The 24816-nt window shown below is 38.9% G+C and overlaps 1 protein-coding gene across 24 annotated transcripts in view; it reads left to right on the top strand.

The window, feature by feature from the left end:
• The window catches only part of TRIP12 (thyroid hormone receptor interactor 12), a 152837-nt gene that overhangs the window by 24230 nt on the left and 103791 nt on the right, over positions 1–24816 (top strand). For all 24 annotated transcript variants that reach the window (XM_017947046.1, XM_021924071.2, XM_021924068.2 and 21 more), the window contains exon 2: positions 18659–18805. In XM_017947046.1, the coding sequence (XP_017802535.1) occupies positions 18708–18805 (98 nt within the window). In that variant the 5' untranslated portion in view covers positions 18659–18707. The remainder of the gene's footprint in view (positions 1–18658; positions 18806–24816) is intronic.

Here is a 24816-nt window from a genome sequence, read left to right as displayed (position 1 = left end):
GGCCTGAGAGTCAGGCGACAGGAGTTCTAATTCTAATCTTTAGACACTTGAGCATAGATGAATTTCCTTTGTGTCTTACTTTTTGTGTTAAATGTGAGAAATGCTTTCTCTTGCTATAATTCTGGGGTTATTAGTGTTAAAGAGAGAGACATGTCAGAAGTCTTTGTACACTGTTGTTACTTCGTGCACTGTGGCTTAATTTTGTCTTTGTTATTGGGGGAGATAATCTCTGAATGAGTCAAGTTTACACTAATGTCAATTTGGAGGTGTAAAAAATAAAGCGGGACTTAAAAAAAAATTCAAACATTAATTGAATGCCTGCTTACCTGAGACTATTACCTGACATTTACTATCAATGCGTGTCTAATGAAATCCTTAAGAATGGAATTAGGCAGCTGGACCTTAGGGAAACCAGTATTTCAGAAACTATCATTGTCTCTACTGTCTTTATGTCTGCTGGCTTTTTCTCTCTAAAGACTGCTTTCTGATTTGACCGTATTAAATACAGCCGTTGAATGCTAAACTTAGGTTTTACAATCTAGGTACCCAAAGAGTCTTGGGAGGAGACTCTTGTTGGTCCATCACAGGTTGTTTGTTGAGTCTTGAATTCTAGTTAACTTGTGGCAGGTGTTGTGACTATCTGGAAGGGTATTATGTATTATGTTGCAGCATTCGTAGGAGTCTGTGGGAATGTAGTGCGGGGAGAGAGGAGGCAAACGTGGTTGTCTAATGTAAATACCCACTTGTAGAGGTATCTAACGAAATGTCTTAAGTTTGTGAAGTGCCTTGGGGCTCTTCAGAGTTGTAATTATGCAGAAGTGTAGAGAACTTTAAGCCAAGAAGGTTTTGTAAAACTTCAATAGATAATTATGTTTATTTATTTAGAGACGGAGTCTCACTCTGTTGCCCAGGCTGGAGTGCAGAGGCACGATCTCGGCTCACTGCAACCCCCGCCTCCTGGTTCAAGCGATTCTCTTGCCTCAGCCTCCCGTGTAACTGGGATTACAGGCACATGCCACCACACCTGGCTAATTTTTGTACTTTTCGTAGAGACATTCACCACATTGGTCAGGCTGGTCTCCAACTCCTGACCTTGAGTAATCCACCTGCCTTGGCCTCCCAAAGTGCTAGGATTATAAGCATGAGCCACTGCACCTGGCCCCTTATTTATTTTTTGGTTGGCTTGTTATATTGGTTGCTGAGAGAAGAGTTTTACAATCCACTTTGGATTTGGGTATTTTGTAGTTTTTAAATATTTAATATTAGGCCTTGTATATAAATGAAGCGTATATAAATTGAGAATTGCAGTGTCACTGCATTAAACCCTTTCTCACTATGGAGGTACTCTTTTTATCTCTAGTAATGTCTTTTAATGCCTTAAAAGACTTTTTAAGAGCAGTTTTAGGCTCACACAACAAAATTGAGCTGAAGTTACAGAGATTTCCCATACACTCCTCTACCCTGCAACATGCATATCCTTTTCCTGTGATCAACATCCCCCACCGAAGTGGTACATTTGCTACAGTCAGTGAACCTACATTGACATGTTATTACCCAGAGTCCCTAGTTTACATTAGGATTTATTCTTTTTTGCATCTTCTGTCAAATTTATAATGACATATAGCTACCATTATAGTGTTAAAAACTGTAATTTTTACCACCCTAAAAGTCTTCTGTTACTTTTGAAAACAAGAGTCTTATTGTAAAGTCTTTTTTAGATACTGCACCAGCTTTCTTTTTTTTTGCCTGGTATTTGTATGGTTTTCATCTTCTTTCGTTCTGTATTCTTGTTTTTTAGATTATCTCTTAGAGTATTTTAAAAGCCTAGTCTGATAATCTTAACTAGAGATGGAGTTTTACTTCATTTTATTTTCTGATTTGTTGCCTTCGTTTGAGTTTATTATTATTATTTTGAGATGGAGTCTCGCTCTGTCACCCAGGGTGGAGTACAGTGGCACCATCTCAGCTCACTGCAACCTCCACCTCCCAGGTTCAAGCGATTCTCCTGCCTCAACCTCCCAACCACGCCTGGCTAATTTTTGTATTTTTAGTAGAGACAAGGTTTCACCATGTTGGCCAGGCTGGTCTCAAACTCCTGACCTCAGGTGATCCACCCACCTCAGCCTCCCAAAGTGCTGGGATTACAGGCGTGAGCCACCACGCCTGGCTGAGTTTATTATTTTTTATGATTCTAGTCTCTGCCTTCCTGTTTTACAAAGTAAAACAGTATATTTAACAAGATCTTCTTGTGGAAAACACAACAACCTTAAAATGATAACTCCATTTACCAAGTTCCTTTTGGCTTTAAGATACTGTCATTGGAATCAATTTTTTTAAAATCTTACTCTATAGTGTAATATAGAGTTAATATTCATTTACATTTAGCTGTTTGTCACCTTTATTTTTTCCTGGGCCACTTTCTTTCTGCTGGTGGAAAAACTGTTTTAATCTGACCAAAACTTCATTAATAAGAGATAATTTCACTTGGTGTAGAATGTTTTATTTTATTATTATTTTTTTGGAGATGGTGTCTCACTCTGTTGCCCAGGCTGGTATGAATTGGTGCTGTCATGGTCACTGCAGCCTCAAAATTCTGGGCTCAAGTGATCCTCCTGCACACCTCTACATGTGGCTAGTTTATTTTGTTGTGGAATTATGATGTGTGTGGGTTTAGATGTCTTTTATTTATCCTGTTTGGGCTCAGTTAGCTCCCTTGCATCTGTGGATTCATATCATTTACTGGTTCTAGAAAATTCTCAGCCACCAAATGTTTAGATATGTCTCTCACATTTCTTCACTCTTCTGCTTCTGGAATTTTTATTAAACTTATATATGAACTTCTCACTTGATTCTCTGCATATCTTATTTTTAATCTTTTGTTCTTTCTGTGATATATTTTATATAATTCCTTCTGTCTTCCACTTTGCTGTCTTTGTCTAATAGACCGCCACACCTGTCTGAGCTTTATTACTTTATTTTTCATATTAGAAATTCTGTTTGTTTTCCAAATCTATGTAACATTTAGTAGTTTTTCTGTTTCATTTATCTTTTTCATGTTTGTCCTTTATGCGTCTACACATTGTGAGCATTTTAAGATCCGATAGTTCTCCTATCTGAAATGTTTTGTGTCTTTTTGCAGGTTCTTATTCATGATGCCTTGTTTACTTGAGTGTTATCTGTATTCTGTTCCTTGTCCTTAGATTATTTGTAGCATTTTCCTGAGGCCTAAAGGTGCCTTTCTCCAAAGGTTTACTTCGCTCCTGTCAAGTATTTAGATGCACTAAGAGCTTGCTACCCAAAGTATGGTTCTCAGACTGGCAGAGAAATTTTTAAGGAAACATGGCACGTCAGGTTCCATCCCTGTGTTTTAACAAGAATGTGAATTTTAACAAGATCCATAGGTAATTCTCAGGCACACTAAATATTGAGCATCACTGCGGTAAGTGATCAGTAAGACTTGAAGTTCCTTGGCTTACGGTTTCTTGGATCATTCATCTGATTCAAAACATGCCTATAAATCTTGGCCAGGCATGTATAAATTCTGAGGTATAGATTTTCTTTTCCCCTTCCTTCTCTTCTCTCTTGATGTCTCCTCTGTCTTGCTTGCTTTTTTAGCAACAAGGCAACTTTCCCAGCAGTTGGTTTAGGATGGGGTTCAGGAATATTTCTGGGCATCTTCATCATAAAAGTGTATCCCATGGTTTTTTTTTCCCTTATTTCATGAGTTGAGAGTTGATAAAGGCCTTTTTAAAAAAATGCTAAATTGTGTAATCCTTACATGGGGCCATGCTATTCTTCTCCATATAGTTCCACTTTTAGTGATGCCAAAGTGATCATGATAAAGACTTTTAGGCCGGGCGCGGTGGCTCAAGCCTGTAATCCCAGCACTTTGGGAGGCCGAGGCGGGCGGATCACGAGGTCAGGAGATCGAGACTATCCTGGCTAAGATGGTGAAACCCCGTCTCTACCAAAAATACAAAAAACTAGCCGGGCGTGGTGGCGGGCGCCTGTAGTCTCAGCTACTCAGGAGGCTGAGGCGGGAGAATTGCGTGAACCCGGGAGGCGGAGCTTGCAGTGAGCTGAGATCCGGCCACTGCACTCCAGCCTGGGAGCACAGCGAGACTCCGTCTCAAAAAAAAAAAAAAAAAAAAGACTTTAAAAAAAAATCTTGAAGTAAGATTATATTCTTGAGTATTTTGGGTTTGGAAAGTTGGGGGCGGGGGCGGTTAGCTTCATAATCAGCGTCATTCATTACTAGGGAAATATGTATTTGAACAATAATAAGATACTACTACACACCCAGCAGAATAACGAAAAAAAATTTTGTTTTTGAACCGGAGTCTTACTCTGTCACCCAGGCTGTAGTGCAGTGGTGCCATCTCAGCTCACTGCAGCCTCCACCCCTTGAGTTCAAGTGCTTCTCTTGTCTCAGCCTCCCGAGTCGCTGGGATTACAGTGATGCACCACCAATCTGGCCACTTTTTGTATTTTTAGTAGAGACGGGGTTTCACTTTGTTGGCCAGGCTAGTCTCGAACTCCTGATCTCAAGTGATCCGCTTGCCTTGGCCTCCCTAAGTGCCGAGATTATAGGCATGAGCCACCGCACCTGGCCTAGAATAGCCAAAATTTGAAAGACTGGCAACACCAGCTGTTGGTGAGGATATGTAGCAACTGGGACTTCTATACTTGTTAGTGAGTCTGTAAAATAGTACAGTTGCTTTGTAAAAAAAGTTCTGGAAAGAAAGAGGTTCCTTTAAAAGTTAATTATAGACCGGGTGAGGTGGCTCACCCTGTAATCTCAATACTTTGAGAGGCTGAGGTGGGCGGATTGCTTGAGTCCAGGAGTTTGGGACCAGCCTGGGCAACATAGCAGGATCCTGTCTCTACTCACCTCCATCTCCCCACAACAAAAGCTAGGCGTTGTGGCACACACCTATACTCACAGCTCCTCAGGAGTCTGAAGCAGGAGGATTGCTTGAGCCCAGAAATTAAAGGTTGCGGTAAACTGTGATTGCACCACTGTACTCCAGCCTGGGTACTCTCAATGTACCAAAAAATAAAAAAAGTTAATCATAATCTTTCTTATGATGACCTAGTGATTCTACTCTTAATTCTGCTCAAAAGAGATGAAAGCATATATCCATGGAAAGACTTGTAGAAAAATGTAGCAGCTGTAAACTTAACAGGCAAAACTTAGTCCATCAACAGAAAAATGGATAATCAAAGTGTTCATATTCATACAGTAGAATATTCAGCAATAAGAAGGTAAACATATTGATAAAACTCAGCAACATAGATGAATCTCAGGATATTATGCTGAGTCAAAGAAGCCTTACACAAAAGAGTACATACTATATGTTTCCACTTATATAAAATCCTAGAATAGGCAAGACTCTGGTCAAAAAAAAAATTAGAACAGTGGTTGCAGAGTTGAGAGGTGAAGTGCAGGGACTGATTGGGGAGGAGCGTGAGGAAAGTTTCTTGAGTGATAGACTGTATATCCTGGTGAGGATTTGGCTTACACAGGTGTATGTATTTGTCACAACTCATTGAATTTTATACTTAACACTTGGGCATTTTGTTATGAAAATTTAACTGAAAACATGAAGCAAAATTTGAAAACCGTTTTATGATACACAAAGTATAATGCTGCCTGCAGCTTACTTTGAAAACGTCAAAAAATAGGATGGATAGATGGCAGACACGGGTACATAAATGAGGATGTGGATACAGATGTAATAAAGCATATGTAAAACTTTTCATTGTAGAAGCTAGAAGGGACTTTACAGATATTTATTGAGCAATTCTCAACTTTTTTGTGTTTTGAGAAATGTTATAATAAGCTGCATGCAGGGGAAAGGTGGTGAGAAGTAAAAGAAGAATCAAACTGGAAGGTTGAGAAAGGGAATTGAATTTGTTTAACTAGCCTGTTTTACAAATGTTGTTCAATTTATGTTTATGCCCATTTGAAGAAGAGTGGTAGCTGTAGTCTTATTGATTTGAATGTGAATATGGCTTTTAATTTTTTTTTTTTTTCCCCCTGAGACAGGGTCTCACTCTGTCACCCAGGCTGGAGTGCAGTGATGGATCTCAGCCCACTGCAGTCTCCGTCTCCTGGGCTCAAGCAATCCTCCCAACTCAGCCCTGAAAGTAGCTGGGACTAGAGATGCGCACTACCATGCCCCGCTAATTTTTGTGTTTTTTTGTGGAGAAAGGGTTTCGCCGTGCTGCCCAGGCTGGTCTCAGACTCGGCTCAAGCGTTTTGCCCTCTTTGACTTCCCAAAGTCCTGGGATTACAAGTGTGAGCCACCGTGCCTCTCCTACTTTTTGTTTATTTAGTCACATTATTCTCAAATGGATGAGTGACAATATCTTTACCTCTGAAAGGATAATGATTTCTTTCACAGATGAGAAAACTCAGGCTTTGTTACGAAATTTTTCCAAGATAACGTGGCTTAAAATGGTAGAGCCAGGGTTTGAACAGACTCAAGACATAGGTACTTTTTATTACTTCTCTCTCTCCTCCCTGTTGACATTTAGGTGTATTTTTCCCGACTTTTTTCCTACACATATATAAACAAATACATACCTTCCCCCCGCCCTGCTTTTGTCTTATGCTTTGAGTCTCAGCTTAAAATGTCTCTTCAGAGAGCTGTTACCTGATGATTCAACCCAAAGCAGCTTTTTCCTTCCTCCTTCCCATTATCCTCTACTTCCTATTTTTCTCCTATTTCACTTTTCATGGAACTTACCACAATATGCATATAGTCTATTTTCTCTTTCCAATTGAGTGTAAGCTCCATTGTAGCAAACAGTATTGACACCTGTCAGATAAACCTTCAAATATTTGCTGAAGGAATTAACAATGTTCTGTCCATGAATGTCAGTGTGGTATGTACAGGTTTACCTTTGCTTTTAAGGACCTCTAAATATGCCATAGTATTGATACCGTATACTTACTAACTATTCCTTTGTTGAGAACATTCAGATCATCTCCCTTTTTCCACAGTGACATACTGCGGTGAGTATCGTGATTACATCCTTACTTGTGCAAGTATTTCTTTAGGTTAGATTCCTAGAAGTTTCTAAGGATATCAGACTCTAAGGATATCAGTGGCAGTTTTTAATTGTGGGAGCTGGGAGAGTCATGTAAAAATTACAAAGGAATAGAAGATGATATGTAATGATACCAAAACAATAGTGTACATCTGTGTCACAGTTGTCAAACCTAGCCGATACTAGAAAAATAGTTATTTTTATTTTTTTCCTTTTTAATTTCTTTTGGTGTTTTTGTTTTGTTTTGTTTTGTTTTGTTTTGACGCAGGGTCTCCCTCTGTCACCCAGGTTGGGGCTCAATGGCACGATCATGGCTTGCTGTAGCCTTGACTTCCTGGGCTCAAGCAATTCTCCCACCTCACCACCTTAGCCTCCTGAGTACCTGGGCCTTCATGTGCATGTCACCACACCTGGCTATTTTAATTTTATTTTTTAGTTTTGATATGGGATTTTACTCTGTTGCCCAGGTTAGACTACAGTGGCATGATCTCAGCGTACTGCAGCCTTCACTTCCCAGGCTCAAGCGATCCTCCCATCTCAGCTTCCTGAGTAGCTGGGGCCACAGATGTGCACCACCATGCCGGGCTAAATTTTTTTTTTTTGGTAGAGAGGGGGTTTCACCATGTTGCCTAGGCTGGTCTCAAACTCCTGAGATCAAGCGATCCTACTGCTTCAGCCTCTGAAAGTGCTGGCATTACAGGTGTCAGCCACTGCACCTGGCCCCGGCTAGTTTTTAAATATTTTGTAGAGATGGGGTCTCCCTGTATTGCCCAGACTGGTCTTGAACTCCTGGGCTCAAGCCACCCTCTTGTGCCTTGGCCTCCCAAAGTGCTGGGATTACAGGCATGAGACACTGCACCCAGCCTCTTATTCTGATTTTAGGAATGGTTTGATTTTCCCATACCCCCATTCTGATAGGGTCCAGGAATCTGTATTACAAAAATTTGCATTTGGGAAATACACCTCTGAATTTTTTCTTGGCTCCTGGTTTGTACATATTCTGGCTCAGTGTAGAGGCAGTTTTGGCATCTACTTATTTTTGGTAAAAATGCTAAATGTAGAAATGTGGGGCATTAGTCTGTAGAGTATGGCGTTTAACATTTTTTTTTCACTTTTGAAAAATATTCGAGACATTCTAAATGAATTTAGGTATAATTGCTCTGAAATGCATGATCTTAAACAAAAATTTGACACTATTATGCACCAGGTGTTAAAGTTACAGTCTGTATTTTCTCCCTGACTTTGAGTTAATTTTAATGCTTCCTTTCCCCCTACTTTAACTATAATCTTAATAATTTTTGTTTCTGACAGATCCCCAGGGTTGTAGCTCTATTGATGACAGGCTACATACTTGTTTGGAAAATATTGTAACACAAATCCATGATTATCACAATGTTGAAATATTTTTTATTGCAAGTCAGGCATAGACTTCCTAATCTGAACTATGTTAAAGAGTTAACCTCTCTAGGCTGGGTGTGGTGGCTTACACCTGTAATCCCAGCACTTTCGGAGGCCAAGGCAGGCGGATCATGAGGTCAGGGGTTTGAGACCAGCCTGGCCAATATGGTGAAACCCCATCTCTACTAAAAATACAAAAATTAGCCGGGTGTGGTGGCATGTGCCTATAGTCCCAGCTACTGAGGAGGCTAAGGCAGGAGAGTATCTGGAACTTGGGAAGTGGAGGTTGCAGTGAGCCTAGACTGCGCCATTGCACTCCAGCCTGGGTGACAGAACAAGACTCCATCTCAAAGAAAAGAAAAAAAAAAGAGTTAACCTCTGTGATGTCATTATTATGATGGAGTTCAAAACAGTGACAAATATATTTTGAAGAGAATATTTTTGAAAATATTGCCTTATTTTGTGTGTCTGTGTGCTGTAAAGGTCATTTACCAAATATAAAATTGTTTTTGTCCATGGGGAGCACCTTGCTGTAATCTACTGGGTACCTTGTATTGTACTGTGAATAACTTTGGTTCTTAGCCAGGAGGTTTCTGTCTGTCCCTTAAGGGAGAGAAGCATTTACAAATCATTCTCTCTCTGCTCCCTCGGCAGCTCCTGGTTTTCATAATCACCTGATGAGTCTCTAGTAAATGGTATTATTAGATCTTTATAAGGAAGAACTTTTAAAGTACCCCATTGAAGAAAAACTGAAATAAACATTAGGTTGGAGTCTTAAAAAATTTGGAACTGAATCTGATTTTAGAGACTATCTATGCTGATCCCTTAAGAGGAAGTAACTAAAAAGGCTATCGATAAGCTGACCTGCTATCCCCATTCACTGATCGTAGCCAGCAGGATTGTAGACCTGTTAAAACTGGATCTGTGAGCCATTTTTGGCATGTGGACTAAAAGTTGCTATGTGCTTTTGAGACCTGAAGAATATCCTCTATTACATAAATGCAGTTAGTATTCTAAAGGATTATACAAGCCATCTGAGCTAAGACAGGATTTATATTAGGGAATGAGTGGCTGTGTATTTTAGAAATAGTTGGGCAATAGCTATTCAGGATAAATTGATCATCTTACAGTGTTCTACAAAATAGACTTCTGGTGCATTTTGGACCTCCTTGTGAAGGGTTACCTCCTTTCTTCTCTGCTTTTCTCATACCTGTTAATCACAGATTCAACAAGTTAGGCACGTACTTCCTTACTTGGAGTTGTCATCTTCTCATGCCTCAGAGATTGATGTGCTCTTCTGATCCAAAGCTTATGCTCTTAATTTTTTTTCCCCTGGGGATCCTGTTAGTAGACTGTCCTTCATTCCTAACCCTTTCTTTCAGTAATTCTTTTCTTTACCTAAATACATATGCTCAAGATTTATTTTTTTAAAAATGACAAACAGGGAAATTACATATATGCATGCAAACACAGCCTTTGTCTCTCTGCCTTCCCTTCCCTCCTGGCTATTGTCTCTTCTCTTTATAAAGTCTAGCACTTCCAGAAGAGAGTTGCTATTTATTATCTCACCCTATACCCTCTCCTTCCCCACCATTTCTAGAAACAGCTGTCACCATTTTCTTTTCTTTTCTTTTTTTTTTTTTTTTTGGAGGCAGAGTCTTGCTCTGTCCCCCAGGCTGGAGAGCAGTGGTGCAATCTTGGCTCACTGCAACCTCCGCCTCCTGGGCTCAAGCAGTCCTCCCACCTCAGCCTCTTGAGCAGCTGGGACTACAGGCATGCTACCACGCCCTCACTAATTTTGTGTAGAGATGGGGTTTTGCAATGTTGCCCAGGCTGCTTTCCCTGTTCTCTAAATCTGATGGACATTGTTGAGTTTTTTGAACTCTGCCTATCTGTCTTCCTCTTGGTGTCAGCCAACACCACTGTCCTGATTTATTTTCCCAATACTTGTGGTAAGTTCTTGATTTTCCTTGACTGGATTCTTTTTTTTATGTTTTCCTTAGATTTTAGCCTTTCCCAATATTTCATCCTAGGCGTGTTCCTCTCTTTATGCTGTCTGTTTTTCATAGAGAAAATAGAATCTTATTGATTACCTTGGTTTCTCCTACCTCCTGCATGCCAATATAATTTCTCCCATCTGCATATCCAGTTGCCTACGTAATTCTCAGTCTTTACTTCCATTTGCTTATTGAAACTCTTTACCTAGACACCTACATGATGAGTCAGATTTTATATTAACACTAAATGTAGTTTTTCTGCTCATGTGTATCATTTGATAATGCTGCTACAATTATTTTGTATAGTTTTCTAAAGTTAAAAGCATGACTTTTAGAACTACAGAATGTAAATAGCAAAGATACTATTTGACTAGTTAATGAGGAGAGGAAGCTGTTGTGGTAAAGCTGTTTTAAAGAGCATTTGGGGAACTGGGTATTTATAGGTAATTTAATAAAGATTTTAGAGTGAGATTACTGATAACCTACAGGCAACAAACTGCAATCTTTGGGGTTGTCTTTTCTTCTGTACCTAAACGGTATTTCTCCAGACTTAAATCTACAGGTTAACATATACCTTTAATATCTGAACCCCAGATTAATAATAAATATAATAGCAAAATTAAAATATGATGCTCTTGTAGAAAATTAATTCCTAGGTAAGCCTCTGACGTAGCATTTCCTAGGACATTGAAAGTATGTGCAGTCACCTTCTTTATATGTTTTAGATAACTTTTCTTAACCTTGTCACCAGTGTAAGAAATTTGAGTCATTTTAGCCTTTGTATTTGTCTGAAGTCTGAGAACCACAGTCTTAGACTGTTCTTTCTCACCATGTAGATTCTGTCATCAAAATATTTCTTGACCCCATCTTCATTTTGTCTTCTTCCATTGTTAATCAGATCCTCGTCTATCCTTAGGTCTATTTGGTAGCTTTCTACTTGATCTGCCTCCTTATTGGTAGGTCTTAAATGCAAACTTTTTTGTTTCTGGCCCTTCATGATAGAGTTTAGGCTTATTTTCAGGCTCAGGGAACCACTCCACATCCCTCCATTGTGATTTATTCTCTCATTCCTCCATGTCTTTCCTCACTGCTCTAGCATTTCAAGGAACATCAGCAGAAGTGACCGGTCATCCTCAACCTGTGAAGGCGAAGTTAGCCACCGTTTTCTTCTTTGTTTAGAGTAGTACATTTGAGCTTTCTTCTCAAATCAATTTAGCATATTTAATGATAATTATTCACTTAGTGATTGGCCAGCTAAGCTGATTTACCAGATGGCAAAGGATCAGAATTTTCTTCCTATCCCCCATAATCCTTTAAGTTTGGGATGTCATGGCTTTCTAGTATTTTGATTTTTTTAAGGTAAATATGTAATTATTTTTCGTTGTTTGTTCAGTCAAACTTGTATTTGAGTGCTGGCCCTGTCCCCTGTTAGGTTTGTAGCCTTAGGGTTATTTTAACTTATTGTGTGCCATGGTTTCTTTTTAAGAAGATTATTTTCACTACCAGTTTTGTAAAGTTGGTGTGAAAATTAAATGATTTAAAGCACATTGGTACATGCTAAGCACAGAATACACATAACCCATAATCATTCTTTCTTTACTGTTCAACTTAAATCTTGTATTTTTTCCATTAAATATTGTTTTCTAGTGTTATGAAAATACTAGTTTGGCCGGGCACAGTGGCTCATGCCTGTAATCCCAGCACTTTTGAGAGGCCAAGAAGGGTGGATCACTTGAGGGTCAGGAGTTTGAGACCAGCCTGGCCAATATGGTGAAACCCTATCTCTACTAAAAATACAAAAATTAACCGGGCATAGCAGTGCACGACTGTAGTCCCAGCTACCCGGGAGGCTGAGGTGAGGCAGGAGAATCGCTTGAACCTGGGAGGCGGAGGTTGCAGTGAGCCGAGGTCGCACCATTGCACTCCCGCCTGGGCAACAAGAGCAAAACTCTGTCTCAAAAAAAAAAAAAAAAAAAAAAAAGAGTTTGACATTTGACTCGTGAGTATACCATACAAAACTGCTGATTTTGTATTACCTCCTTCCTAAATAAAAGTAAAATAATAAACTGTCCCAGTGGGTTTGTAGGAAGTTCTTATCCCCTGCAGTTCCTTTCTGGCATATGATGGACCTGATGATTTTCCCCGTTTTTCTTTTAAGATTGTACTTAATAAACACTCATTAAATGGCAGCTATCATGTTCAGGTAAGGTTCTGAGAGCCTTACATGCAGTCCTCTAATACTTAAATCCTAAAGTATAATATTGTCTCTAATTAAGGGGAGAAACAAACTGAGACGAAGGCGAGTACTTACAGGTCTTACTAAGTGGCAGAGGCAGAATGTGAGCCTAGGTGGGAGATGGAGAGCAGTAAGCTCCTTGTGAGGAGGAATTGTCTGTCTTGTCTCTGTTTCTCAGCACCACTCAATCTCAGCACTTCTCAGTGCTTTTGGGGGAAGCTTAAAGGTTGTTCATTCCCACTTTAAAGATAGGCTTCTTTGAAGTCCTTGCTGTTTTTAGGTAGGCAAGAATGACTTCTGTTATACACAAGGGTGATTTCTATTTTGTTTTATCGTAGTGGTTTAATGTATACTGCCCCTTACCACACTTGGTTCTGGGACCTAGTCATTTCTTTCTTTATGTGGTGTGTGTAATTCAGAACTGTAGCTCCAGATGTCAGTTCTTGCTTGTAGTCTGCAGGTCTGGATGCCATTGCTTGTTTCATGCAGGGTACTAATTTTGTAACATTTCAGTTTCTTTATTTGTAAAATAGGACTAACAGGCAGTGGTTTATATGACTCCTTGTCACATTTAAATTTTACAAAATGAGTAAAGTACCTTGCAGATTGTGTTTATTACTGTAATTTACCTCCAAGTTAATGATCTGAAGCCAAACCAAGCCTTTTTGGAGGACGAAATCTAAATAAGTGCATAAGAAATTAGGGGGTACATACTGGACAAATGAGATTTACTTCTAAAAGCTTACTGTGCAGACATTGCTTTGCTTAAAGATAGGGATACATTCTGAGAAATTTATTGTTAGGCAGTTTTGTCATTATGTGAAGATTGTAGAATGTACTTAGACAAACCTAGATAGTATAGCCAACTACACACCTAGGCTGTATGGTATAGCCCGTTGCTCATACACTGCAAACCTGCTCTAGACATAGCAATGTGTTTGTTGCATACATGTTTGTAACGTACCTGTTCCTCTACCAAATACTGTAGGTAGTTGTAACAAAATGGTAAATATTTGTGTGTCTAAACATATCCAAACACAGAAAAATGACAGTAAAAATATGGTATTGTATAATCTTATGGCACCACCGTTATATATCTGGTCAGTTGTTGAACAGAATGTCAGTAGTGCAATGTGTGGCTGTTTTTTTTGTTTTTTTGTTTTTTGTTTTTTTGAGACGGGGTCTCCCTGTGTTACCCAGACTGGAGTGCAGTAGTGTAATCATGACCTACCACAACCTCATCCTCCCAGGCTTAAGTAATCTTCCACCTCAGCCTTCTGAGTTGCTGGGACCACAGCTGTGCACTGTCCTGCGTGGCTAATTTTTAAGCTTTTTATAGAGACAAAGTCTGTATACCTGTGTTGCCAGGGCTGGCCTCAAACTTCTGGGGTCAAGTGATTCTTCTGCCTTAGCCTCCCAGTAGTAGAGACTACAGGCATCCACAACTGTGCCTGGCTTTATTTTTTTGCAGTTGATTTCTTTCGGTGTTCTAAAAGTTCTGTACCAGAGGAAGGATTGGATTTTTAAAAAATGTTTTGGGTTTTTTTTAAAACCTTTATTTGTGTGTGTATGATATTAAGAATTTAGCAGAAAAATTAATTTCCAGCCAGGTGCAATGACCCACACCTGTAATCCCAGCACTTTGGGAGGCTGAGGCGGGCAGATCACTTGAGGTCATGAGTTCAAGACCAGCCTGGCCAATGTGGTGAAACCCCATCTCTACTAATAATACAAAAATTAGCCTGGTATAGTGGCAGGCAGGCGCCTGTAATCCCAGCTACTCTGGAGGCCAAGGCAGGAGAATCACTTGAGCCCAGGAGGCAGAGGTTGCAGTGAGCCAAGATCATGCCACTGCATTCCAGCCAGGGCAACAGAGTGAGACTCTGTCTCAAAAAAAAAAAAAAAGGAAAAATTCCAAAATGTTTTTAGTTTAAGTTTTCCTTGAAGGAATATTCTTGATATATATTTTAAGAATGAATTTTTAAATGTAAATATAAAACAACAACATACTTTTTTTTTTTTTGAAATGGACTCTCACTGTTAGCCAGGCTGGAGTGCAGGGGTGCGATCTTGGCTCACTGCAACCTCCACCTCCTAGGTTCAAGCAATTCTCCTGCCTCAACCTCCCAAGTAGCTGGGATTACAGGCGCGCACTGCCATGCCTGGCTAATTTTTGTATTTTTAGTAGAGATGGGGTTTCACCATGTCAGCCAGGCTGGTCTCGAACTCATGACCTCATGTGAGCCACCGCACCCAGCCTGTTGTTTTTTGTTTTTTGGTTTTTTTTTCTATGTGGTATTTGCATGTAGAGTTAAATACTTTTTCACATAAAATTCAAAAGTCATTTAACTTAAACAGTGAATACGTTGGTTGTACACTCAGCTGTGATCAAAGTTGTCATGAATTTGTTTTCAACCTTGAAGACATCCATTAGCCTTTTTGTTTTTCCTGTTAAAGTCATATATGTTCTCTATTTTATTTCAGTGCCTTAGGACTGAATGTCAAAGGTTTTATGTGAAAAATCTTGATTAGTTTTACAGAAATGAAGGTATGGCCATGGTTAGAAAAGAGTAGTATATTTCAGGATTTGATAGGGATATTAAATTGGGTTTATAATTCCAGTTTCACACTAGGAGTTAACCTGTGAAGATGGAATCTTTGAGTTCATATTCACTACCGGCTATGAAAACATAACTTTTAGCAGTATAATAGTGTAATTCCCACTTGTGTTTTAAAAAGTAATAGCATATGGTAGGCATAAGTAATTGGTCATGTCAGTACAGAATAATCTATAAGGAAAAAATTCTGGAATTCATTGCATAGAGAAAACTTGTGGCCTCTGGGTTCTTAGCTGAAGCCAAAGAGGCTTTAAACTTTTTTTGAAGTTGAGGTGGTGATACCTCTGACGGGTATAGAACTGCTCAGTACCAGGATTCAGAAGACTGGTTCTTCAACAGATTACTTGGAACTTTCTTCATTTGGATTTGTCTGTAAGGTGTAAGGGGTTGAACTTGATCATCTCTGAGGGTCCCTTTCAGCTCTCTGGTTTTATTGATACCTGGCAGAGGGAGAGATCCTGTATCCATCATATGTTAATCTTTTATTTACTTTCAGGAAATTAAAGTTCCAACATTTAACAGAGCCTGGCCTCTTTTTAAAAAGATGAATTTATGCTTTAACAGCAGGTAGTAATTTGATAAACAGCTTTGTTCTTACTTGCTCTTCTTCCTCTTAAATCTCAAGAATTATCAGCAGATAGGCTGTTGGCTGATGATGGTGGTGGTTGACCAGCACTGAAGATGTTGGGGAGCATTGTTAAGGTTACGTAGGTGACTCTGGGGCAAAACAACTAGTGTGACTTAGTTTCATTTGAATGACTTAACACTCCATGACATACAGTAGGTGTTTAATAGTAGAAGGTGGGCAGGTGCCAACTACTAACCTTGTTTATAATACTATTGTTTGCTCTTTAAAGTGAGAGCAACAGTATCATCCTATTCTCTTGTATCTGTCCTTGCTGTTTGGGTCCAGGTGAAATGGTATTGAGATGATTGAAGTAGAGAAATTTCTAAGATGAATTTTGAAAAAGACTGGCCTTTTATTCTTTAATGTGCTGAAATTCTCGGTGTGTTGCAGTATACCCAAGAAAGCTCTTTTAAACTATGTCTCCAACTTTTGTGCCCAGTGAATGAGGATATCAGGTTGGGGGACAGGCATTCATATTTTGACAAAGCTTCCCAGGTGATTGAGATGTTTACCCTTAATTGAAAACATTTCACTTTTGAAAATATTGTGCCAAAAATTAAGACTCATATTGACAGTGATTTTTATGGTGAAGCCTCTCCCGATATATTAGATTTTGCTACAGATATTTTTATTCTTTTGAGTAAATGTTTATAGTAATAATCATGCTTAACATGTACTGAGCACTTGCTATATGATTGGCACTGTATTGAGTAGTTTACATGGGTTTTTATTTGATCTTCACAACTACTGTGTGAGTTCTTTATCCTCATTTGATTGATTGAAGCACAGGGAAGTATGTATGCAGACACTCGTATATGCAAGATTATATACAACTTGTTAGTGTTAGAGTCAAGAATTGAACTTGGGCAGAGACAGTTTGGCACAAGAGCTCTGTGCTTAAAGCTGTTAATGCTAGAGCAGCCTGCTATTTCCTTATAAATTTATAAACAGTCTCAATGACAACAAAAATGATTTCTTTCATTCTAAACTCCGGATCCCCCAGTCCTTTCTCAAAGGCAGTCATTATTAACAAAGTATGTTTCATGTATCTTTCCATGAATTTTTAACATGTGGGCAGTGTACAGAAGTTTATATACAAGTCTTTGTATACATACACACAAATGAGAGTTTCATATCTTTCCATATCAGTACGTGTAAGTTTAACCTTTTCTTCTCTCTCTGCCTGCCTGTCTTCTAATGTTTAATTGTATTTATTTTTTCTTTCTGAAACTGACTATCCTTAATTAGTAATTTGAACTTTCTAGTTAAAGTTTATTATATTAATTTGGACATATGTGATATGTCTTTTTCTACTGAATTGTATCAACAATGTAACCCAAAAGAAAACCTACTTTCTTACTACAGTACAAGGAATCTCTAAAACAAAATCCAGTACAGTAATAGATTTAATTATGATTAATTTGCATTCTCTTTGGCACCAGTTTCTATAATGTCATATGTTCATTCTCTTTCCCAGTAAATAGAAGTAACGAAAGAACTCCACTTCAAATTTGACTGCAGGCTTACAAAATATAGTGAAAGATTTTATTTGCACATGTTGTAATTCTATGATTATAATGTTGGCTTGTTTTATCAGTTAAACTAATTTTCTGAGTGTCTCGGTATTTTATCTGTACAATAATTTCTTATAGAAAGTTCAATTTGGTTAAGAACTGTTTTGAGTTAAATTGTTAAACTTATAAAAATACTTTCACAATTTCTTGTTGCTGACAGCTCTGTTGAGGTAGGTAACGTACTGGTTTTAAAGAAGAGTAAATTAAATGTAGAGATTATTTTATCCAAGGTCATGGCCAGCAGAGCTGCTGTTGAAAATCCAAAATATCTGGGACCATTGCTCAGTTTACTCTTTTGAGCTCATTAAGATAGTACAGTTTTACAATTTTGTTTTGTTTTGTTTTGTTTTGAGATGAAGTCTCACTCTGTCACCCAGGCTGGAATACAGTGGCATGATCTGGGCTCACTGCAACCCCTGCCTCCCAGGTTCAAGCGATTCTGCTGCCTCAGCCTCCCGAGTTGCTGGGTTTACAAGTGTGTGCCACCACACCTGGCTAATTTTTGTATTTTTAGTACAGACGGGGTTTTACCATATTGGCCAGGCTGGTGTCGAACTACTGACCTCAGGTGATCCACCCACCTCAGCCTCCCAAAATGCTGGGATTACAGGTGTGAGCCCACTCCACCCGGCCACAGTTTTGTTTGTATTTATTTTTTCATTTGTTATTCACAACAATACTGTGAAGAAGACATGACATGTTAATTCTGTGTCTGAGGAATCCTAGGCTTAGAGGCTGTGATTTGTACAAAGGCAAACTTCTTTAACACCTGTTCTGTCACAGGACTTGAGCCATCATCTTTTGACTTTAGGTGTAGTGCTTGTTTCTGCACAGTACTAGAATGTGGAAACGAAGACATTTCTACCTGTGCTGTGTTTTCTTTGAATTGAGAATTATCTGGCTACTCCGTGAAATCTAAGTTAATTTTATATGCTGAGTTCTGGACCACATGCCTTGAATATGTTATACCCTGACATTTTGTAACACATTCATCAGTCAGAGTTCACAGTTCAATGAGACATTGCAGCATGGGTGAAGGCTGTAAAGTCAGATAGTTCGCAGAAAATTCCCACGTCACTGTAAGTTCCCCTCATTTCTTGCCCATGCTGTATTTTGTACATCTGATAAATTTTGTTTATTTTTTCTTATAGTGAATGGTAGTGTCTAGAAAGGGTATGTCCCTTCAAGAGAGAGGTGCCAATGTCCAACCGGCCTAATAACAATCCAGGGGGGTCACTGCGACGTTCACAGAGGAACACTGCCGGGGCCCAACCACAAGACGACTCAATAGGAGGAAGGTATGTATTTCATGGTAATTTGAAATGGAATTGGGAATACAAGAAAAAATATTTTTAAGCCTCGTTGTGAGGTCCAAAACTTGAATGGTTCATTGCATATGGGTAATTTTTCCTGATTTGTGAGCCGAGTACTTAAAAGCAAACTGGAATCCAAAGCAGTTCCTAAATTTTTCCCCAGATGTGCTAGACTCAAAGAAGTAGTTCATAGCCACTGACATGTTCAGACACCAAATTTAACATATGGTGTGTCATGTTTTGTTTGCCCTTTCTCTTCACTTCCTTAAACGTATATTACAACACATCTTTCACCATTCGTGGTCCTTTTCCTTATGTGTTGACTTAATGATACTTTATTGAAAAGAAGCCTCACTTGCTTTAAGAACCTGAGTTTTGATACTCAGCTTTTGAGCTTTTGTCCTCATCATGCCTTTTGGCAACATAGATATTAACAGGGTAGTGAGGCACTCTGACTTTGTTAGTGAACAAGTTGTCTTATGTTTTTAGTGGTCTGCTGTTTCTTTTTAGTTGGAGTAGTTACGTAAGAAGTAGTGTGAAGAATCAGATCAGATGCATTTTCTTGAATGTAATACTCCGTCTGATTTAGCCAAGGTCTGTCATTCCATGTAAAAAATACTCAGAACTCCTCTTGCAAGGCCTAGTTCTCTAATTTTGGGACTAACATTGATTATGTTTAGCTTAATTGATTATGTTTAGCTAAAAAAATTTAATGGTTAAATTTTTTTGTTTTGAGAGTCTCATCTCTCTGTTACCCAGGCTGGAGTGCAGTGGCACTATTTCAGCTCACCGCGACCTCTGCTTCTGAGGCTTAAAAATCCTCCCACTTCAGCCTCCCAAGTAGCTGGGACTGCAGGTGTGCACCACTCCACCTGGCTAATGTTTTTTGAGACATAGAGACGAGATTTCACCATGTTGGTCAGACTGGTGTCAAACTCCTGACCTCAAGTGATTCACTCGCCTCGGCCTCCCAAAGTGCTGGAATTATAGGCGTGAGTCACTGCGCTCAGCCTCTAAATTCTAATAGGATTATCTCCTACAGCCATTTGAGGCCGTAGCCGTGAATACATATTATCTAGTAAATTATTTAAAAAATTTTTAATGTCAAGTGTAAAGAATAAATCAAAGCACATCATGCTGATGTCAGACTACGTGGATAAGCATAGGGACTTTGGACTAGGGCAGCTTTCTTTGTGTGTGATTTCGTTTTTTCTTTTCTTTTTATTTTTGAGACAGAGTTTCTGTAGCTCAGGCTGGAGTGCAGTGGTATGATCTTGCCTCACTGCAACTTCCGCCTCCCGGGTTCAAGCGAATTCTCCTGCCTCAGCCTCCCAAGTAGCTGGGATTTCAGGCACGCACCATCACACCCTGATAATTTCTGTATTTTTAGTAGAGATGGTGTTTCACCATGTTGGTCAGGCTGATCTCGAACTCCTGACCTCAGGTGATCCGCCAGCCTTGGCCTCTCAGAGTGCTGCGATTATAGGTATGAGCCACCACGCCCAGCCTTTGTGTGTGATTTCTGCCTCTGCCGTTAAATAGCTATGTGTCTTTTGTTAAGAGTTTCAGGAAACCTCAGTGTCTTAGTCCACAGAGTGGGGATAGCTGTTTGATAGGATTATTGGTAAACTTCAGTATTTTAGCATGTTAAGCTCTTACCACTTATACTTAGTATATAGAGCTCTGTTCTGAAAAGTTTTGCTCTTTTACATTCAGGTTATTCTTTGGAGCAGCCACACTCAGCTTTATGTGGCTTATTTTATTTTATTTTATTTATTTTTTTTGAGATGGTGTTTCGCTCTTGTTGCCCAGGCTGGAGTGCAGTGACGCAATCTCAGCTCACCACAACCTCCGCCTCCCAGGTTCAAGCAATTCTCCTGCCTCAGCCTCCCGAGTAGCTGGTATTACAGGCATGCACCACCCACGCCCGGCTACTTTTGTATTTTTAGTAGAGACGGGATTTCTCAGTGTTGAGGCTGGTCTTGAACTCCAGACCTCAGGTGATCTGCCTGCCTCGGCCCCCCAAAGTGCTGGGATTACAGGCGTGAGCCACTGCACCCGGCCTATGTGGCTGATTTAAAAATATTATTCCTCCTGTAATAAAGCGTTACATGTTCATTTTAGATTATTTTGAATATATAGAAAACTAAAAAGAAAACATAATTACACACTTATAAGGTGTGCTGTTGACATTGGATACTATTGACATTTCTTCTGTCTTTTAAAAACTGCATGTAGATGTACATGTATGTATGTATGTGCATATAAGTAACTTGTACCTTTTGAACAACTGAGGTTTTACGCACGTTAATTCACAGGTTGCATTGGGACTCTTGCATGTGAACTGACAATCATTTTGGGCTATCAACAGCGCATTGCTTCTAAAATCCACAGTGTTTCAGCATGGTCATTTTTTCTATATATCAGTGTTACAAATTTATTTTTTGAGACGGAGTTACTCAGGCTGGAGTGCAGTGCTGTGATCTCGGCTCACTACAACCTCTGCCCTCCGGGTTCAAGTGATTCTCCTGCCTCAGCCTCCCCATAGTAGCTGGGATTACAGGCGCCTGCCACTGCGACTGGCTAATTTTTGTAGTTTTAGTAGAGACAAGGTTTCACCATCTTAGCCAGGCTAGTCTTGAACTCCTGATCCAATCGGCTTGGCCTCCCAAAGTGCAGGCGTGAGCCACCGCACCCGGCCTAAGAAATTTTAAAAATTGTATTATGTTTTTATTTTATTTTTAGGGAAAGAGTCTCACTCCATTGTCCTGGCTCTAGTGCAGTGATGCAGACATAGCTCACTGCGTCGCAAGTAGTTGAGACTACAGGCGCCTGCCAGTATGCCCAGCTGTGTATTTAGGTTGGTGCAAAAGTAATTGCGGTTTTTGCAATTTTTTTTCTTTTTTTTTAAATGGCAAAAATCACAATTACTTTTGCACCAACATAGTATGTATTTTAAAAAATGAGTAAGACTGAGCATGGTGGCTCATGACTGTAATTTCAGTACTTGAGGAGGCTGAGGTGGGAAGATCACTTGTGGCCAGGAGTTGGAGACCAGCCTGGGCAACATAGCAATACACATCATGTGTCGTCAAAAGACACATGTAGAAATGTTCTGTTTCTACAAAAAAATAAATTAGCTGGACACACTGGAACACACTGATATTTCTACCTACATAGGAGGCTGATGTGGGAAGATTGCTTGAGCCTAGGAGTTCAGGGTTTCGGTGAACTATGACTGGGCAGGCCACTGCATTCCAGCCTGGGCGACAGAGCAATATCCTGTCTCAAAAAATAAATAAATAATACAGTAGTGGGACATAAATGGAAGTGGTTAATACTAGCGATTAAGATGTGTTGGTTTAAGTAGCTCAAAGTTGTAACAGAGATGGAACTCGATTAGATTTGTAGAATGACAAATCTTGTTGTAGTTCATGTAGTTTAAGCCAGTCAATAATATGCTCAATTGTGAAGGGTGTGATCAGGACATAGAAATTTAGAGCTTTAGCCAAAACATCTGATTAGTTTTAAGAATACAAATGAGATGAGAAGATGCTGGCTCTTTTAAATATCACTTTGCCTGCTTAGCTTGATTCTTTTGCTCATAACAAAATCTCAAGACTGGGAGGAACTTTGAAGGCCTTCTTTTCAACCCCCAGGTTGATATTTTTTGTTGTTGTTGAGATGGAGTTTTGCTCTTGTCACGCAGGCTGGAGTGCAGTGGCGTGATCTCGGCGCACTGCAACCTCTGCCCCGCGGGTTCTAGCGTTTCTCCTGCCACAGCCTCTTGAATGGCTGGGATTATAGGCATGGGCCACCACACCTGGCTAATTTTTGTATTTTTAGTAAAGATGAGGTTTCACCATGTTGGCCAGGCTGGTCTTGAACTCCTGACCAGGAGTTCAAGTCAGTGAATCTTTTCATTATGCCATACTGTTTCACTGCAGACCACTGGATCCCTATGATGAGGGACTTAGAAGAGGGTATAAACTTTAGTTTAGAATTTAAGTAGCAGTTTTCCCTCTTAGGATTTGTGCTAGGATTCATTTTTGACCCACTGTTTTCTTCTAAACCTCTGCATTAAGCTGTCTTCTTTGTGTAACCTCCTTCCAGTGACCTCTTGTGCGTTTCTTCCAAATCAAGATAGCTTCTTTTTAAAAATAGTTTAAATTCATTCTTAAATGAAAGTAGAGTCTGAGGATATATTTAATCTCTCCTAATTTTACCTCTGCTCTCCTTTTCACCCATCCTTCATCACTATCCACAGTCGAACTAGACATCTTATTCTTCTTCTGTTGTTTTTCTTTCCCCCTTTCCTCTCTAATTTTTTTTTATTGTAGCTGACCTGTTCCTCTCTTTCCTGTTCTCTTTTTCTTCTATAGGAAATCACTCCCTTCCACTGCTTCTCTGTTGGGTTGCTCTCAGGGATACTACCTAGCCTTTTCCAGTTGTAGTACAGGTATTTTGTAGGCTACCACTTCCCTCTTGGCAGTGCAGTAGCGTTTTTATTATACTATGTGCTTTTTCTTGTTTTTCTCAAGTGGCAGTGGTAGGATTGAATTTAATTTTATAGCAACTTTAAGATCGCTTTAGTGGTAGTTGTGTTCAATGTTGATTTTATTATATAAACAGTGCATATTGAGAATACAAATTGGAATGCTTCAGGAAAATTAAAGAAAATAATTTTAATCCTACCACTCAGAGATAACCATGGTTAATATTTCTGTTCTATGTTCTTAAGAGTCTTTTCTATATGTGTAGCTTCTTTTTGTTTTTTCAAAATTCCACATTCAGAGATCAATATATGTATACTTGCAACATACAAATAATAGGGATGACGTTATCACTAGATGTATTTTCTGGAATTCCGTAACATTCTTCAATGAGGTAATTTAAAGTGGCTCCATGATTTTCTTTAATATAAAAGCCCATGATTTAAATTTGGGCCTCTAGGTTTTTTCCTCAGATTTTTGCTGTAAAAAATATTGCTTATGCCTATCATACTTGAATGTGAGCTGGTTTTATCAAGTCAAATTCATGAAACAGGTTTACAGAATCTAAGGGTATGAATATTTTGAAGACTCTTAACAGATTGCTAAATCTGTTAAATCTTTCAGAAATCTTGGGCCAATTTAATACTTCTAATACTTCTTGAGAGTGCTCATTTTGCCAAATCCTAGTCAATAGAGCATACCCTTTTTAAAAAGAAAAGTTTGTGGGGAAAAAGAATTCCTTGGTTTAAAGGTAGCATTTCTTTGTTTACTATAGAGTGGGAAAATTTGCTCCGTGGCCATTTGCATTTATTTTCTGAGCTGTTTGTTAGTGCCTTTTGTATAATTTTGGAGATACTTACTGTTTTGTCAGGGCCCTTTATGTGGAAGGTATTGATTAACTAACATGGACAAATTTTTTTCTGTTTTTTTTTTATGGTTTATTTTAATTTCTACAACATTTTAAAATTTAATAATTAAGTCTACCAATTTGGTTTTTCTTCCTTTGCCTTCTCCATGCTAAGAATAAATTTTTCCTCTGTTATGGGTCCATTTTTACATTTGACTAGAATCTGTCTGAAATTTTTGAATGATGAAAGGAAATGCTTGCATACAGTTGCCTACTTCTCACCCCATCAAAAAATTTGCCTACAGAGTTTTAATAATTATGTATTACTCAGCAAAAACTCAGTTGTGAGACATATAGGATATAGCCTTCTATTTATTATTTTTCTTTACATTTTTAGAGGAGAGATTTTTTTAACCCCCCACTGATTATATAGAAAGAAATAGAGTTGTGTTTTCACTTAAAAAAACTATTTCAAAGGTTTGGGATACGGAAAAGTACAAAAAGAAAATAAGAATCATTCAGAGAAAAGTCTGTGTTAACGTTTTATTTTTTATCTGTACACTTTGGCATGTAGCCGATCATACTGTGTGTACAGTTTGGTATCCTGCTCTTTTCTCTCAATACCCTAACATTAACATTGCCCATGTCATTATGAT

Source organism: Papio anubis, chromosome 10 (assembly GCF_008728515.1).
Source record: "Papio anubis isolate 15944 chromosome 10, Panubis1.0, whole genome shotgun sequence".
NCBI lineage: Eukaryota > Metazoa > Chordata > Mammalia > Primates > Cercopithecidae > Papio > Papio anubis.
Note: the sequence above shows the minus strand (reverse complement) of the source record. Positions and strands in the feature narration are given on the sequence as shown.